The 15,619-nt window shown below is 48.1% G+C and overlaps 1 protein-coding gene across 1 annotated transcript; it reads right to left on the bottom strand.

The window, feature by feature from the left end:
- Positions 1 to 666: 666 nt before the first annotated feature.
- LOC128271423 (stress-induced-phosphoprotein 1) lies at positions 667 to 2,636 on the bottom strand. The gene is made up of 2 exons (XM_053008956.1): positions 1,418 to 2,636; positions 667 to 1,351 (listed from the first exon to the last, which is right to left on the bottom strand). Exons 1-2 carry the CDS (start codon positions 2,329 to 2,331, stop codon positions 1,279 to 1,281), a joined length of 987 nt encoding a protein of 328 aa, XP_052864916.1. The 5' UTR covers positions 2,332 to 2,636; the 3' UTR covers positions 667 to 1,278.
- Positions 2,637 to 15,619: the final 12,983 nt, after the last annotated feature.

Here is a 15,619-nt window from a genome sequence, read left to right as displayed (position 1 = left end):
TCTCCTGCCCAACCGATCGACTCCTGCGATCGCTGCGGTGGAAAAGAGTTGACATGATGTGGTGTGGACATGATAAGAAAAGAACGTACAGTAGAAGCGATGGTTGTGAGAGAAATTATCATTAAATTGTAAGTGTTTTCAAATACTTACAATTTTCGGATTCTCTTGGGAAACACTCGAAACAACACATTCTTCTTTCGGAAACACACGTGAATTACAGACTTGGTTTACTGATTTTCGTTTAATTTTATTGCTACTTAATTGCTCTTTTATTTAACGCGCCAGGATCGTACGCCAGGATGTGGTTGAACGGGGCCGCCATGATTAGCGCTATTGATCAGCGCTATCGATTGGGTGGAAAGTGTAGGCCAATCGGTTTGCTAAGGGCTACGGTGCTCCCCGGGGGCTTCTTATGGTTCCCCGAGTTCAGAAAACGTTCTCCCGGTGGATCACATTCCCAAAGGGACTGCCGCGCAATATGCTACGATGCTTGCGTGACGAAGAGGAGGTTGTCATTTGGTTTTATTTTTTGCCTCCGTGTGATCTAATTTAAGAAAAGTGCAACGAAATGCACTTTCAGTGGCCGGCTCGAACGTCCGTGACCCACCCCCCTTCCTAGGGAGCCCGAAACTCACGAGAATAAGCACAAGAGCGGAAGTTGCGTTATTTAATGTGGTAGAAATGGTTTATTTTTCGCGTTTCTGCCCATTTTTAGTTGATGCTGCTCTGCCCTGGCCTTTCGATTATTAATTATTTGCATTGTTTCAGAACTAGTGTCTACTTTTCTTACGTTTCTCTAGCTTAGTCGGATTTCTAACAGAAATTGTTCTTAGGCGGTGTGAGCTGTGCAACGGTGGTCACACGGTGCGCGTGTCGGTCGGGGCCACTGGCGCTAACGGAGATTTTTGTCCACGACGTGATGGTCGGTGTTTGGATGGCTCAGCGGCAGCGGCAGCGCCAGCGCGCGCGCTCCCAAGTCATTTGGTTGGTTGGAACCCCCACTGGACCGGCGTAACGAGGAGAGACTATATAAAACACACACGCGGCTCGCGGATAAAATTGAAGGAAAATGAAACTCAAAGCAAAAACTTAAACTGCGATCATTCAATTCACCGATCCTAGTATTAGCAGCGCCATTGCCACCTTTTCCACTCGATTCGTAAAGCTAGTGCTCCGGCCGGGCGAGAGGCGCGGTGTGCTGGCCCTTCTCGTTTATTGTTGTTCCGCGGCTCTCGCCCCGGATGCCGGATGCGGTGTACGCTAAGCGTCGCGGTGTGTTCAGTAGATCTGAATGATACCCGATTCCAGGAGTTTCTGTATTTTGGAAGCTACTTGCGGATTCTTTAAATGTCTGTGGAAGAAACGCGAAAAGCGAAGTCAGTCGGAGGCTGTTGGTCGGAGAACCGCGGTTACTTACTCTTGCACCGCCTTCGGATCGCTCTGCATCTGCTCGAGGATGACGCGCATCGCCGGGTCCTTCAGAATCTGCTGCACTTCCGGGTCGTTCATGGCCTTCTTCCACACCTCCTTCGGGTCGGCGTGCACCGCCATCGTGCACGCCCGGTAGCCCTCGAGCGCTTCTGCGTTGTTCGGGTCGATCTCGAGCGCTTTCTGGTAGGCGGTGAGGGCTTCCGACGACTTCTGCATCACCTGCAGGATCTTGCCCTTGCGGATCCAGCCCTTGATGAAGGCCTCGTCCAGCCGGCAGCACGTTTCGCAGTCCTTCAGCCCGAGATCGAAGGCGGCCAGCTTGGTGTAGCAGGCGGCCCGGTTGCTGTACAGTTTCGCATCGTCCGGATTGCGTTTGATGGCCTCGGAGTAGTGCTTCACGGCCGCACTGTAGTCACCCTTCTTGAAGAACTCGTTGCCCTGCTCCTTCTCCTCCTCCGCCTTGGCCGGATCGATGTACTCCAGGCGCTCCATTTCCTTGATCTTCTTCTCCGTGTCGCTGAGCAGCGATTTCACCTCCGGCGTCCGGTGCTCGGACAGCGACTTCTCGAAGAACGTCTTCGCCGATTTGTGGTCCTCCAGCCGGCGGTACGCGTTGCCCGTGCGCGTGAACGCCTTCGCGATCAGCTTGTAGTCGGCCCGGTTCTCGCGACCTACGTCAACTGCCTTCTCGCACTCTTCGATGCATTTGCGGAACTCCTTCTGCTCGAAGTATACGGCCGCGATGTTGTTGTGGAATGTAATGTCCGTCGGGTCGTGCGTCAGAGCGGTGCGGTAGTGCCGCAGGGCGGCCTCAAAGTCTTTCCGTTTGTACGCCGCATTGCCGAGGTCCTTTTCTTTCAGCGCCTGCTGCTTGTTTGGAGCCTGATCTTTGGAGGCCATTTTGCTGCACTGGCGGTGGCGCCTTGACTACCGAAAAAACTTGACTCCGCTGCTACCGTCGGGACACCGATACACTTCCGTGAAATACGCAACACCGTTCTGCACGTTCACGCCTCTTTCCGCTACTTCGCTGCCCGAGGTTAGAATTTTCGCGTTGCCAGAAACAACTTCGATCGAGCACGGAATTTCTGCTGGTCACGCTTTTCTTCACCGTGTCACGCCTCCTGTTGTTTGCTTGTTCACTGCTGGGAAAATAAAGAGTTGCGAGGCTCGGGGAACCGTATTGCCTTTGTGAAGTGTGTGGAATAGTGTGGAACAATCGAGAACGAAAACATGCGCTGATGCCGGACTGCTGAAGCCGCTGCGAATGTTTCGAGGTTGCGCGCGAGCGAGATAGCACCAGAACCCATAGAAACGTCAGGTCACGAGCGCGCGCTGTGCTCGATTTTGCGGCAAACTGACAGCCGTTCGTCGACCAAACCACGGGAAATTGTGCAACGGGATCGTTTTTCGAATGAAGAAAGGATACGTAAAGAATTATTTGAGGACGCTCTTCAAGGATCTTTTTAACTTGGGGCATGGATGCTGCAACATCGTTTGGGAAATACGGTGCGGAGCTTTCTGGAACGCGCGAGAATATAGAACGCCCGTTTCATCGACAACTGCTCGACAGATCCACCGAATATCGTTTTCGAGAGAAATCGGTGGTCGAATTTTTAAAAATTCGACATTGTTTTCGCGCGAACAAGGAATTAAAATGTGTTCTGAAAGTTTTTCCATTTTCCCAGCGATGGACAGCATTAAATCGGGTTACTCATGGTTAATCAATCGGAAACTCATGTTACTCACAAAGAATTAAAAGTGAAAAATAGAAAATTTAAAGGAGAGACAATCTTTGTGCTTTGAATGCGTCCAGGTAAAACATTATTGTGTGTCTAGACAGTTGTTCAAGCCACTCCGTATCAAACGATAGATTAAATAATCCGTTTGCGGTGCTCCGATTAATCGGTTTCCATGCTAAAGCCGCCAGTTCGACCCCGGACAGCGCAAATCAATTAGACTGCAAAGCTCTATGCCAGTGCTTAATACGGCTCAGACCATTCTAATAATAATAAATAATAAGCTCTTTTGAGATGCTGAAAAATGGCCCAGTTTTGCTATTGGCCTGATGCACTTAGTATTTATAAATATTGAATTGCTCACCTTGATAATTTATTTCAATTCGAATTGCATATCACGAAATTTGTGTTGGTTCTGTTTGATTTCGCTGGCTGTTGAATCGTCGATATAAATAAATCGTATGCTCGTACGGCAATCCACTTTATTCGCCTCTCGGATCTCGCACTTTGCACTCCGAAGGATCGCCGAATGACGGTTTCGCCACACAATCGCCCGTGCGCACACAAAGCTGTAATCGGATTTAAAGCAATTTACAATTTTACACTATTAAATCACTGTCACGTGTGATACGCTGACCACGCCATGCCGCCGCAGCCTTCCGATGCTGTTGGTTTGCACGGTCTGGAGCACCGAATGGCGGACGGGAAACCGCAGACAGAGCCCCGTGGCGCGCGTGGAAGGTTTACAATTGATTTCACTTTATTATTCCCAGACCGACGCGAACGCCAGATTTCGGAAGTACGCATCCAAATAATGTTGGTGCGTTTTGCAGCTTTTTTATGTGTGGGCCTTTTCCCGTGCCACGAACTTCAACTGGTTGAAGGTGTCCGAAGTGATGGATTGGATTGGTGGCCAGACTAAATTGGCGGAATGTCTGTATTTTTAAAAAGAGCATCACCGAAAAGGCCGAATTCAATATTTGGCTTACGGACAGATCAGCCTCGGTCGGTTACAAATGCGGGACAGTGTGTCCCAGTTTTTCACTTTTCGTGCGTTAGGTTGGTTTGTATTTTGGGTTTGCGTTTCGTTGGATTTCGCCGGTCTGTTGGGAAGAGGGAAAAAAGGATATAAGTAAACAATTGACCACACAAAAAAGAGCATTTTATTCTATCCTTTATCCCCCGCGGATGTTCAGCGGATTTTTGTCAAATTTTCGAACACCCTATCTAACACCACGCGGTCCGTCCGTCTCCGTCGTGCTGGAATTCGCCCTCCGGCTGCCGGTTTTGGGTCACTTTATCGAGAGAGTATTTATTTTTCGTTGGCAAGCGCCGGTCTTATCGTCGCGTCCACCCAGGCTGCAGCACCGCACGGCACACAAAAGTGCATCCCTTCTCGACAAAAAAGGATGGCATGTTCGGTGGGACACAATGGATGGCAACCTGTCATACCACCCACATCCGGGCAAAAAATCCTCTTTACTGCAGCTAGATGTTTGCAGTGTGACTCTGTTACAGTAGCGGGTCTGTGGGGAGCGACCCTTTTATTTCGCTTTCTTTGCCGTTTCGCTACTAATGGAGCTGTTCAGCGAGGACGACCCAGGACCTTAAAGGGACATGTGTCCGATCGGGCAACGTGATACTGGTGCGTGTCGCTCCTCCATGAGATGGTCAAATATTTGTGGGTTCAATTTTCATTCGATTTATCGCAAGCCCCAGCTACCCTTTTGTGCCGAATGAGTTTTAGAAAAGGAATCAGCATGCACTAAACAGATTTTGGCAACACCAACCGGAATTATTTCGGCTGTAGGATTATTTCCTGCTCATCCCTTCTCATTCATCATTTAATAAAACGAATAAAAAGGATTTAATTTTACACACTGAACAAATATTATTGAAATTGATAGGGCAAAACTAAATATTCACAACCCTGTGGTCAAACGGTTCTCGCTCTCCAGAGAACAACCATGAACCGATGCAGTTTCCGTAGCAATTTAGTGACGGACACTATGCACCGTAAAAACCGTACGCTTCCGGAAGTTTGCGGGTTGACTTGTTTCTGTGGTTTTCGGTTTCGGTTGACTTTTTTCATGGCTGAAATGTGCTATCATTGACATGTTCGACCATTCATTTGTTTCGCTCGTGAAAAGTCTTATTTTTCCCGGCGAGTCCTGAATAAATAACACGCGCTCCTGTGGGTTTAGTGGTCGTGGGAAAATGGTCCGATTGCTCGTGTTTTTTCCTAGCTCGCCGGGCAGCTCTGGCAACGATTCCGATTCCGTTTTGTCACTGATTGGTCCAATTGAAAGGACGATCAAATTTTTATCCCACGCGTTGCGTTGTGTCCTGCGCGGGTTTTGTAAACGAACGAGGTCGTAGGAACGAGATTAGAGCGAGTTGTGTCGTTTGGCTGATAACCGGACAATCGGGGCCGCAGTTTTGCGATTCCTGTCACGACGAGCTTGCAAATGTAGCATCGTCCAGCCAGTCATTGGAGTTAGAGTGAATGAAACCACTAGCAAAAGTGTTTTTAATTTAACCCTTAAACCTGTGTCAATTTGCTATTCCAATTTGCTAACGGTTTGAAAGTGGCTTCATCATCGCGGATCTTTCCAGCTTCGGTTTGAAGGCGAACTAGATCAATACGATTGTTGGCCGTCTCTGAAAATTATTATTATCACATTATTAAATTCCAAATTCATGTTCCTTCTCAAAATGACCAATTATGCGAGCGTTCGTCTGCAGACTCCACCACTTGACATCAAGTACCCTAAGTCAGACGCTCGAAAGGATCCAAAATACGCCATCGATCTTGCAAGGGCTGTTCGCTTCGTTCCTGCCATTTTAATTATCGATTTTCTTTGCGTCTAATGATTTTTGATTGTCTGCTCTCCACGTTTCGCCCCGTCCGATTTGAAGCCTCTTCAGAGTATCATTAACCCGCGGTGTTTCGATGAACTAATTATAGCATTTTCCAATTCAAATCCTCGCGTTCCTCGAAGCGGCGAGATTGTGCTGTAAATAAAACAGACCGTAGCGCGCAATGACCGATTCCCGGTGAATGGCTCTCGGTCCAGGGGGCGATGATTAACCTAATCCGGCGCAATTGAAAGTTTATCCACCAGTGGCCACGTGCAACCATCTCCAGTAGGACATCGACCGGAAAGTGCTACAAACTATATTAATAAGACAGCGTCCATTGAGTGCGACAGTTGAGATCTATTTCAGTGGGTTGGCGTTCCAGTTCTCGCTGGGAAGGCCTAGAAGCGTTCACATGTTCCCTCGTATCCCGTGGATACTCGGAGTGCTTTAATTGCAACGCACCCGGAACATTAACTTCCAGCCCCAGGCACGCAAAATTCACACACGCCATACTGTGGCATCAGTGCGGGCTTTCACCACCCAGCATTGATTTCCCGGAAGCGTCCGAGTGGTAATAGAGAGTTGAAATAAATTAATTTCATTTCGTGTCCTTTTACCGCACATTCTCGTGGAAGCGAACCCCCTTTGCATAGTTTTTTTGCATTGCGAGTCAGGAGGCGTGAGCGAGCGAATGAGCTGATGATGTCGGCATGCCCCACATTGGGTTGACCCGAAGGTATTACTAATATTTATAGTACACACAACGTATTTTATCTTTATTTTATTATGACATGTTTTTATAACATTAACATTCTACTCGTTTGGATTTATTTCATTTACACCATTGCAATGCGACAAAAAAGAGTTTAACCGTGCAAATCGACGAAATTAAACCCGTAATTACTTTCGTACTTACCCAATATGTGCTGCGCTCGATCCCCACGGATTGTGGATAGCGGATTGTTGAGCCGTGCGTTCTATTGGTTTCCATTTAATGACACCGCTCTGCCCGACCCCTTTCTAGCGTCCGAGCGCGTTCGTTAGTTTAATATTTTGCACGTGTGTATTTATTTTCTTTCATTAAGGACCGCGTTTCCGTGTCACCCACTTTGAATCGGATCGCGAAACTGCGCGAAATGCGCGCTGAACCGAAGCCGGGCCGGGCGTAAAGAAGAAAAAAAAATAAATCGATCCTTATTGAAACCATTTGACTTACCTGCTTATTCGAATTCGATTTCGTGTGAGTGTGTGTTGCCTTTTTGTTGCGATTCTCGTCCGTCCGGACGCGGGATGATAGGATTACCGCCGGGCATGTGCCAGGACATTAATCCCGGGTCGTCCTTTCATTCATTCCACCCAAAACCGGGACACGCGCCACCCAAAAGTACACCCGAATAAAACGCGATTCAAATAATGCTCTCACTCTGGCGCTTCGGGGACAAAATAATATTTATAGTTTTGGACGAAAAATTGATTCGTTGCCGTGAACAATAACAACGCGCACCATGAATAAGTCATTCCGGCTCCGGTGGCGATGGCGGAATGCCTAGGGGCTTAGAATGGGCCGGCCGGCGAGGCATAAAATTGCTCACATTAATAATCAGTGAGTTAGGCGAGGCAGGCGGCAGACTGTGCAGTTTCGTGCGTGCAACGCACCGCAACCGATGCCGATGCAGCTGCACCGAGGGTATGCACTTATCCGCCGCGACAGCGACAACATAGTTATTTATGGCCATTGTTACTGTTTGTTTGCGCGGATTCGGTCGCGCCGCGGAACGCGGAAACGCATTAATATTTTCACTTTTTCTGTACCTCTTATATCAGTCCGGCCGGCCATGTAGTGTCATGTTTATTTCGGTGGACTGTGCCATTCATAAAGAAATTAAGATTGTACCGTTTCGCTAAATGATTTAGGAGAGGACATTTGCGCTGCGAGCAGCGCATTGAATGGTGAATCGGGTTCGGTGGATCACAAATTTGGCAAAGAAATAGGAAATGGATGCTTCGCTAGCTGCTTTCTCTGGACCTTTCCCCTGTATGAATACTTATCTAATGTTAACGTAAATCTAGTCACTGTTTTTCTTAATTTATATCTTTATTCTTTCTTTATTAAAGTTAGACTTGGGGCTTTCGAAAGAAACTAATGTTAGTAAACTTGTTTGAATTATTGAATTATGTACAGCCTATAGGTTTAAATCTTCAACAGATCGTACCAAAACACACACACATTTATATGAGATAAAAAATTGAAAGAAATAAAGTTATTAGAAATAAAAATCCGTAAAAAATAATTCATAATCAAATGAATTCATAAACAAATGAAGATGAGCGATATTCTTAAGGATAATAACACTAAACGAAACAAATTATAACACAGCAATAGATGATTATCTCAACTGTTGAATAATCAGCGCACTAGCGAGTGGCAAAAACAGTGCCAAAAGTAAGCCCCTTTAAAACCTCAGCCATGTAACAACCGCAAGACGCAACAAAGTTACGACCTCTTGTTAGTTAGAAAATTATTCCCTTAAAACCCCGGTGCACAGGATTCGCCGGTGCTGGATGCGAATAGTTGGATGTCTGAAAAGTTTAGCTCGCATTACTGGCGCGTCTTTGGCGTGTTTAACATTTCGCCGGAAACCCTGCGGCTCCCGCGCTCTATCCCTCTCTCCCTCCCTCTCTCTCTCTCTCGCTGACACACTCTATGTCTCTCGGGCTGGCGTGGCGTGTTAATTTGCTTCTATCCGGCCCACCGGCAGATCCGGTTAACTGGCGAAAGCCGCGGTGTACACTAATAAGCATTTCTTCATTAACAGCGCCCGACCGACGGCGCTGTGCTGCATTGCTCCAGCGTCATCCCGTGGGTTTCGGTTCGTACAGAAAGATTTTCATTTTAAGGATTTCGCCCCGGCGCGTTCCGGGCTCGTCCGGTATTTCCACACTGCACACGAAGGAAGTCGTAGTCGTCGTCGTCGTCGTTGGCCTCGCCAGAGAGCACTAGGGAAGGTGGCCCGAAGCGGGTTGGTTGGTTGGTTGGTATCAGATGCAGCACTGTGAAAACAACCAAGATGCAGATAGACTACACACTTGGTGGTGGTCCGCCTTCCGGCGAGGGATTCACTTACAGACTTCGGGCGTCGGTACGCGGTACGTAAGCCCGGCGGCTGATTTGAGCTCAGCAAGAACGAAAACAAAATTACACATTTTCGGTGCACAGGACACGTGGTCCTGGCACCCGGCTACACGGCCACGGCACCAGCGGTGGAAAGCGGTGGCAAAAGAACACCAAACAGTACAACAATTCGCTCCCCAGCATGCTCCTTCGGAGCAGGATGCACTTTCACACGCGCGCTCGTCGGTGGCAGTGGCCAACGTTGACGTGAACTGGAACAGCTAGAAACACACTCGCGCCTCGGGGAAAGGAACTAGATCTTGCGTGGCAACATTCCGAGCAGCCATCAGCAGAAGTGACAATGTTTTGGAGTGTGTATTTATAAGCCATGCGCCGTGAGGCAGGATGCTAATTTCATGTTTTGCACACCGTCACTGTTTTGGTGGGCTTAGTTTCTATTCAGCAAGGCCGTTTTCTTCAGTTGTATGCTTATTCCTATGAGTATTATGATAAATTTGTTTTGTAATTCATTTATTTAGATGTAGAAGAGGTGCTAGAGTTCCACAAAACAATTGATACTAAATTTGGCAATTGATTTACGATCTCTCTAGAGTGTCCTATGTTCACACCTTTGGCGGAAGTGCAAACCAAATGCGGAACAATGGCACCGTCAGTCGGTAAAGGTGTTTCTGTGCCGTGCACCGGAGCACAAGTATTCCACTAGAAAACAAAACTAGAACCCGAACTTACTCATATGTCCACCCGGTGCTGCTGGCTGGGCGACTGGGCCCCGAAAAACTTTTCCCATCCTTCGCCACGTGTGCGGAACCTCCACCCTCCCCCCGAAGCGCCACGGGACACGAAATAGCTAAAGTGACAAGAACATACCGAAACACACCGAAATAGAGCGCGGTCTTCCGAGCCAACCGCCGTACGGTCGTGGTCGCGGGCCGGCGCGTGAAAAGTTAGCGAATCGCGGAACGTAACGTCACGTGCCCCCACGGGGTAGCATAAGTGATATTATATTGTTTATATGTTTATTATGCTGTTAGCGGATAACGCCTGACAAAACTGTGCTCGAAGTGAAATTGAAGATCTGGCGCCGCCCAGCGTCGTCGCTACCGTCGGGGGGACGAGAGTGTCAGGTTTAAAAGGACCTTCCGCGGAGCCCGGTGCGATGTGCCCGAAGCGATGTGCCACGGCAACCGGCGCTACGGAGGAGAATGGAATGTAACATATACACCGTGCGCGCTCCCGTAATGCGGACCATTACGGTGACAGTCACATAAAATAATAATGAAGCTAAAAGGTAGCAAATTTCGCTCCTGCTCTTCGGCTGGCGAGCCAACGAGGCAGAGTCCTGCGCATAAGTAGAGCGCATCAATAGTCGTGATGTTCAGTCTCTTTCAGTGAATGTAATGGAGCTCCGAAGATTGAATAAAAGGTGTTAAAACAAAGACGATGGCGAAGAACAACCTTATATACATGGAGGTATTCTTCGATTGCTACTTGACTTAAACGTATGGAGTAAAGTAGTGAGGTATCAAATGTCGTTAACCTTTCAAAAGGCTCCAAAGAAGAGACTCTAGACATGGCAATAATAGTAAAATCTATGGTTAAAGGGAACCGTTAAAAAGATGGTGAAAAATAAAGCGAAATGTACGTAAATGAAAAACAAAAATTGAAATATACTTTACAAAGAGCCAATAAAAGTGTGGATAAATTGTATTTAACAAAACGAAGACTATGCTGATAATTTCCGGACCATTTATGGGAATGAAACAATCATTTCAACATAGAGAAAAGCATATCCACAGAATCTATGAAGTCTTGCGACAACAAAACCACCAATCGCGCAATGCTATCTTATCGATCTAGTCCCATTGATAGCGGCCAGGAATCGAGGTCCTCGTGTCCTGTGTCCACACAATCGGCACCCTAGACCAAGGCCCGGCGGCGGCGGGTTTAATTAAAGATTACCAATAATGCGCCGTTTAGTTTTCATCTCCGGCCAACCACCGTGAAGATTCAATAGAACCCGAACCCGCAGCCAAACCGCGGGGGCGGACAACTTTTCCGGGTTCTCGAAGGAAACACGGCCACCGGTACGGAATCGGGACCACCTCTCGAAACCGCATCATTATTGTTGCGGTTTTGCAGCGATGCCACGCACACACACACACACACACCGCTGCGAACACCGCAAACATTATCAACTGGCGAAAGCTCGGCTCTAATCAAACAATTCGCAGCCCGCCCGAACCACCGAAGCCCGGGGGGCCCGGATTTTAAGGACGGCGCACCCAGCATGGAGCATCATCCGGCCCGCCGGAGTTCCGGTCGGGTCGGGACCGTTCTCCGTTCGGCTCTCGGCTTGGCGGATGGCGCACACACGCTGCGCTGCGTCCCCGCGGGCGAAGAATACGCCCAGACCTCCTTAGACACGGAATTCAATTAGACGTTTGGCCGACAATCAAACTCCAGCCCAGGGCCGGCTAATCTCGAAACAATTAACTTCATTAGACAGCACAAAAGCCGCGGGAAATAATTGAAAATATAATATGATTTCGGGACCGATTGTGTGTCCGAAAACGTTGCACAAGTGCCCCGGGGGCTAGTGGCTGTGGCTTGTCTTCGGATCGTTTAACCGAAGGATGGCCCACAATCAAACGGTACGATTTCCTGTGGTGAAGGGCTAAATACGATTGCCGTGACGTCAGCGAGCTGCAAAGGTCGGTGTCACTGTCGGTGTCACTTAACGAGATCAGCAAATCACCTTCGCCGGCCAACCAATGCAAACATCGTCCTGTATCCGGTGACCAGCACTCGCGGGCCACTAGCTAATGGCGCGCGATGTATGTTGTTTCTGGGCGGTGTTAAAAGTGTCACATTAAAGCACATTATTAATGGCGCGCTTACATGCATCCGGTCGGCGGTGGATGCCAAGTTACTGATAATACGCGGCTGCCGCCCATCCATGTACAATATGCTTCAGTGTTGCTGATTTAATTAAAACCCAGCGTCCCAGCCGAGCGAGAGCGAAAAAGAAACGGAAACATCCGAATCGAAGTCGTTTCTTCCGCCCGCTCGACGAAGGTTGGTCGATCATTAAACGGAACGGATTCTTAATTCGATGTTTTAATTGTTCAAATTATGCGTAGCGAAAGGTGGTCCGCGCGAGGTGATAAAATTGAATCAAAACGGACGGAATAAATTGTGCACCCGTTCCGAGCCTCGGACAGCATTATGCTGTGCGTGCGTGCGAAAGGTTGGAGCCACACGTACGCTAAATGCACGGGTGGGTCAAGGTGCGTGCGGCGGGGGATAAAAATGGAGGCGCATTTTTTGTCGGTGCCTTTCACCGATTTTCAATCACAGCCGATAGATTTTTCAATTTGTGCGGATTAAATTTGTACCAATTAAACGGGTGATTTGGTGCACGCCGATGATGATGGCGCCGGACCGGGCCGTGTTATGTTGCAATGTTTTTCTATCATTTGCCTCCACGCGGCCGATGTACGTTAGTGATGGCAACGGGCGGGCGTGCCCTGGGCGTGTGTGTAAATACACTTTAGCCGAAAGAGGTACCATATTTTAACCCGTGGATGGGATGGGCTTTTTTTCCTACCTACACATTTTCCCATTTTCCACTCTCTCTCTCGCTCTGAGGGTCTCATTCTACCATTTACTGCTCGCAGGCCGGTGTGTCCACTCCGGCGGAAGTGCACTTCCGCTGGAGGAGGTTTGGAAATGGAAATTAATGCATTTCCCTGCGCATCGATCCTTCGGCGTGAGCGCGTGTCCAGTGTATTGACATCCTAATCAGAGCCCGTAAATAGAGCCCGATTGCGATTGTGGTATTTGTTTGCTTTTCCTTGATTGCTGAAAGTGTATGTGTGTGCGAGAGAAAGAGAGAGCTGGGGCTAGGAGTCCAATAAGATACATAGCCACGTGGCACAGCTTCGGCCTAACAAGTCCCAACTGGGTGATGGGTTGATTAAGCGTGACGAGTTGATTAAAGACAGAAAAATTAAGCGAATACATTTGATTGAGTTATGTTTACGCACGATATTTTAATAGCTAACCCCCAAATCAAGCTGTTTGCCAGTGAAAGAAAAGAAAATATGGTTAAATCTTTCTAATACTCGCATTAGTTGACAGTAGAACTCGGTAGTTGCAAGCACGATATCCGTAAACATTCTCCTTGTTGCGGCAATTAATATTCTTGAGTCACTAAATTGGGGCCAAAAGATTTAGTTTGGGACACAACTCTCGGGACAAATCAAATAAAAAGAACATCAATATAAACATTTGTGCTACTCTTTAAAAATAAATGTTAAACAGAACTAACCGGTCTACAAATTGTGTTCCGCAAAAAGGTATTTAACTTATAGTTTTGTGAATTGTTTTATCTTACGCGCACGCCATTTAAAACATGCAAATCATGGATAGAACAATAAGAGACATTCATATTAGACGCGATTCGAGGTTTTAGCGAGGTTGAAATGCTAAACATAAACACACTCTCCCGTTTGTGGCGATGCGTGATGGAGAAACGAAACTTTTCCCTTAAATTGCAATACCGTCCACGTGGCGCGATGTCGTAGCAAAGTTTTGCCCATCGCATCAAAGCACAACCGAGCATGGCTGCGAATAATGTCAAATCAAAAGTTTATTTTTGATTCCGTTATATTGCGCCCGGACGCTGGCAGCCGCCGGTCGGTCGGTCGGGCGGTCGGTCGGAATGCCACGCTGCACTGGGACATGCTTTCGGAGAGTTCGGTGTCGTTGAAAGTGTGTTTTTATGCTGCGCTTTCTCCTGCACCGCCGCCGAGTGGGACTGCGCGAAAGTTAGGCCACATTATTTGATGACATGCTTGTCATAGGGACTCCCTGTGTGTGATCCGATTTTTTCCCAAGTGAAGCAGGAGCAGCATCATCTAACGACCTAGCGTTTGTCTACTGCTGCTGCTGCTGCAACATAACGCACCGAATTTCGGGTCTAGTTCGGCACTATAAAAGGGTGCGAAAACTCCGAGTTGCATAACAATAATTTTTCATTATACCCAACCGGTTGGTGCTGATACTCGGGCTGCCGGGTTCTCATATCCGCGTTTTTTCTGCTCGTTCGGCAACACTTCCTGGGAGCATTTTGTTTTTCATTCACTTTCTGCAGCTGGCACATCCCGCCAAGCCCGGGTCCGTTTTGTGGGTCACATCCGCCACCTCCGCTACCACCACATGAATGCACTTGATGCACTCTGGCGGCGCACCATTCGCTTTTATGCACTATCTGATTCCCGGCCGCCAAAGTGTCATCGCTAGGACTACGCTGCCATTAAACGCCACAAAGTGACATGGGGCCATTGCGGAGCCGAAAAATCATCGCCAACCGTCATCACCGTCATCGTGATCATCGTCGGGGCTGCTGCTGCTCGTTCCTGCAGCGTTTCGGTGGGATGGATGGCCGAGAAATCTGTATACCGCAATCATAGGAAATTGCATTCAATAGCAAAATTATTACGTGCAGCTCACACACACACACCCAGGACCCGGGCCACCCGTTTGACACCTTTTCGGTGCGGCAAGAGGTCAAGTAAACGGCTCTAGCTTTCGGTCGTCTCCCGGAACACCCCTGAACACGCTGGCTGCTTCTCGAGTTCAGTGCAATAGTTTTCTCAAATATATTTTTGTGAAAAATTTTATGTTGCGTTGGAAACGGAATTTGATATTCAAGAGTTTAATCTTGAAGACACTAATTTTCAATTTTTAATTTGTTTTATTTTCGAAAATCTATCAAATGACCTAACAATACATGTTTAAGAAGAAACGACCAAGATGAGACCAACAGGATCTTCGACAGTTATCCTTAAAATAGGAGCAGATTAATTCTTTTTTATTGAGCCTTACTTCGTTCGGGACTAGTACACCGTTGCTATTTGGCACCGTTGCTAACTATTTGACGCTCAGCTTGGTCGCGGGTGTGCTGAATTCGATATGCCAAACTCCCGACGACATTATGCTGATGATCTCGCACCTCACCGAAAGCCCGCACCGGGGACCCGGGGAAACCGGGTTCCTTTTCCGCATAGTCAACGCCAAATCAACAACGCCATCGCCGCCGCTGCCGCCGCCACATCTAACTGTCACCAGAACCGGAACTTCCGGCACCTCGGAACCGCAACCACACCGCAACCGTGGTGGAACAATAGGATGCTGCAGCTCCCTCCCGAGCCGAAACCGAGCGAAAGAAGACTATCAAATATTGTCAGCTTTATTGAAGGTTTTATGGCGTGTTCATAATGCGAATGCGAATTTTCGGGCGTGGGGGCCCCTTCGACGAAGAGCGGCCCAATGAGACCACCCCTCTCACCTGCTGTGCGCATTGTTTGCGCAAGGTTAATCAGATGTGAAAGATGGCGCGTTCTAGTCGTCGCCGGGCCGGGCGCCGGGCCAATATCAATATGGACACGCC

This window comes from Anopheles cruzii, chromosome 3 (genome assembly GCF_943734635.1).
Source record: "Anopheles cruzii chromosome 3, idAnoCruzAS_RS32_06, whole genome shotgun sequence".
NCBI lineage: Eukaryota > Metazoa > Arthropoda > Insecta > Diptera > Culicidae > Anopheles > Anopheles cruzii.
The sequence above is the reverse complement of the archived record's forward strand: the minus strand, read 5'-3'. Positions and strand labels throughout refer to the sequence as shown.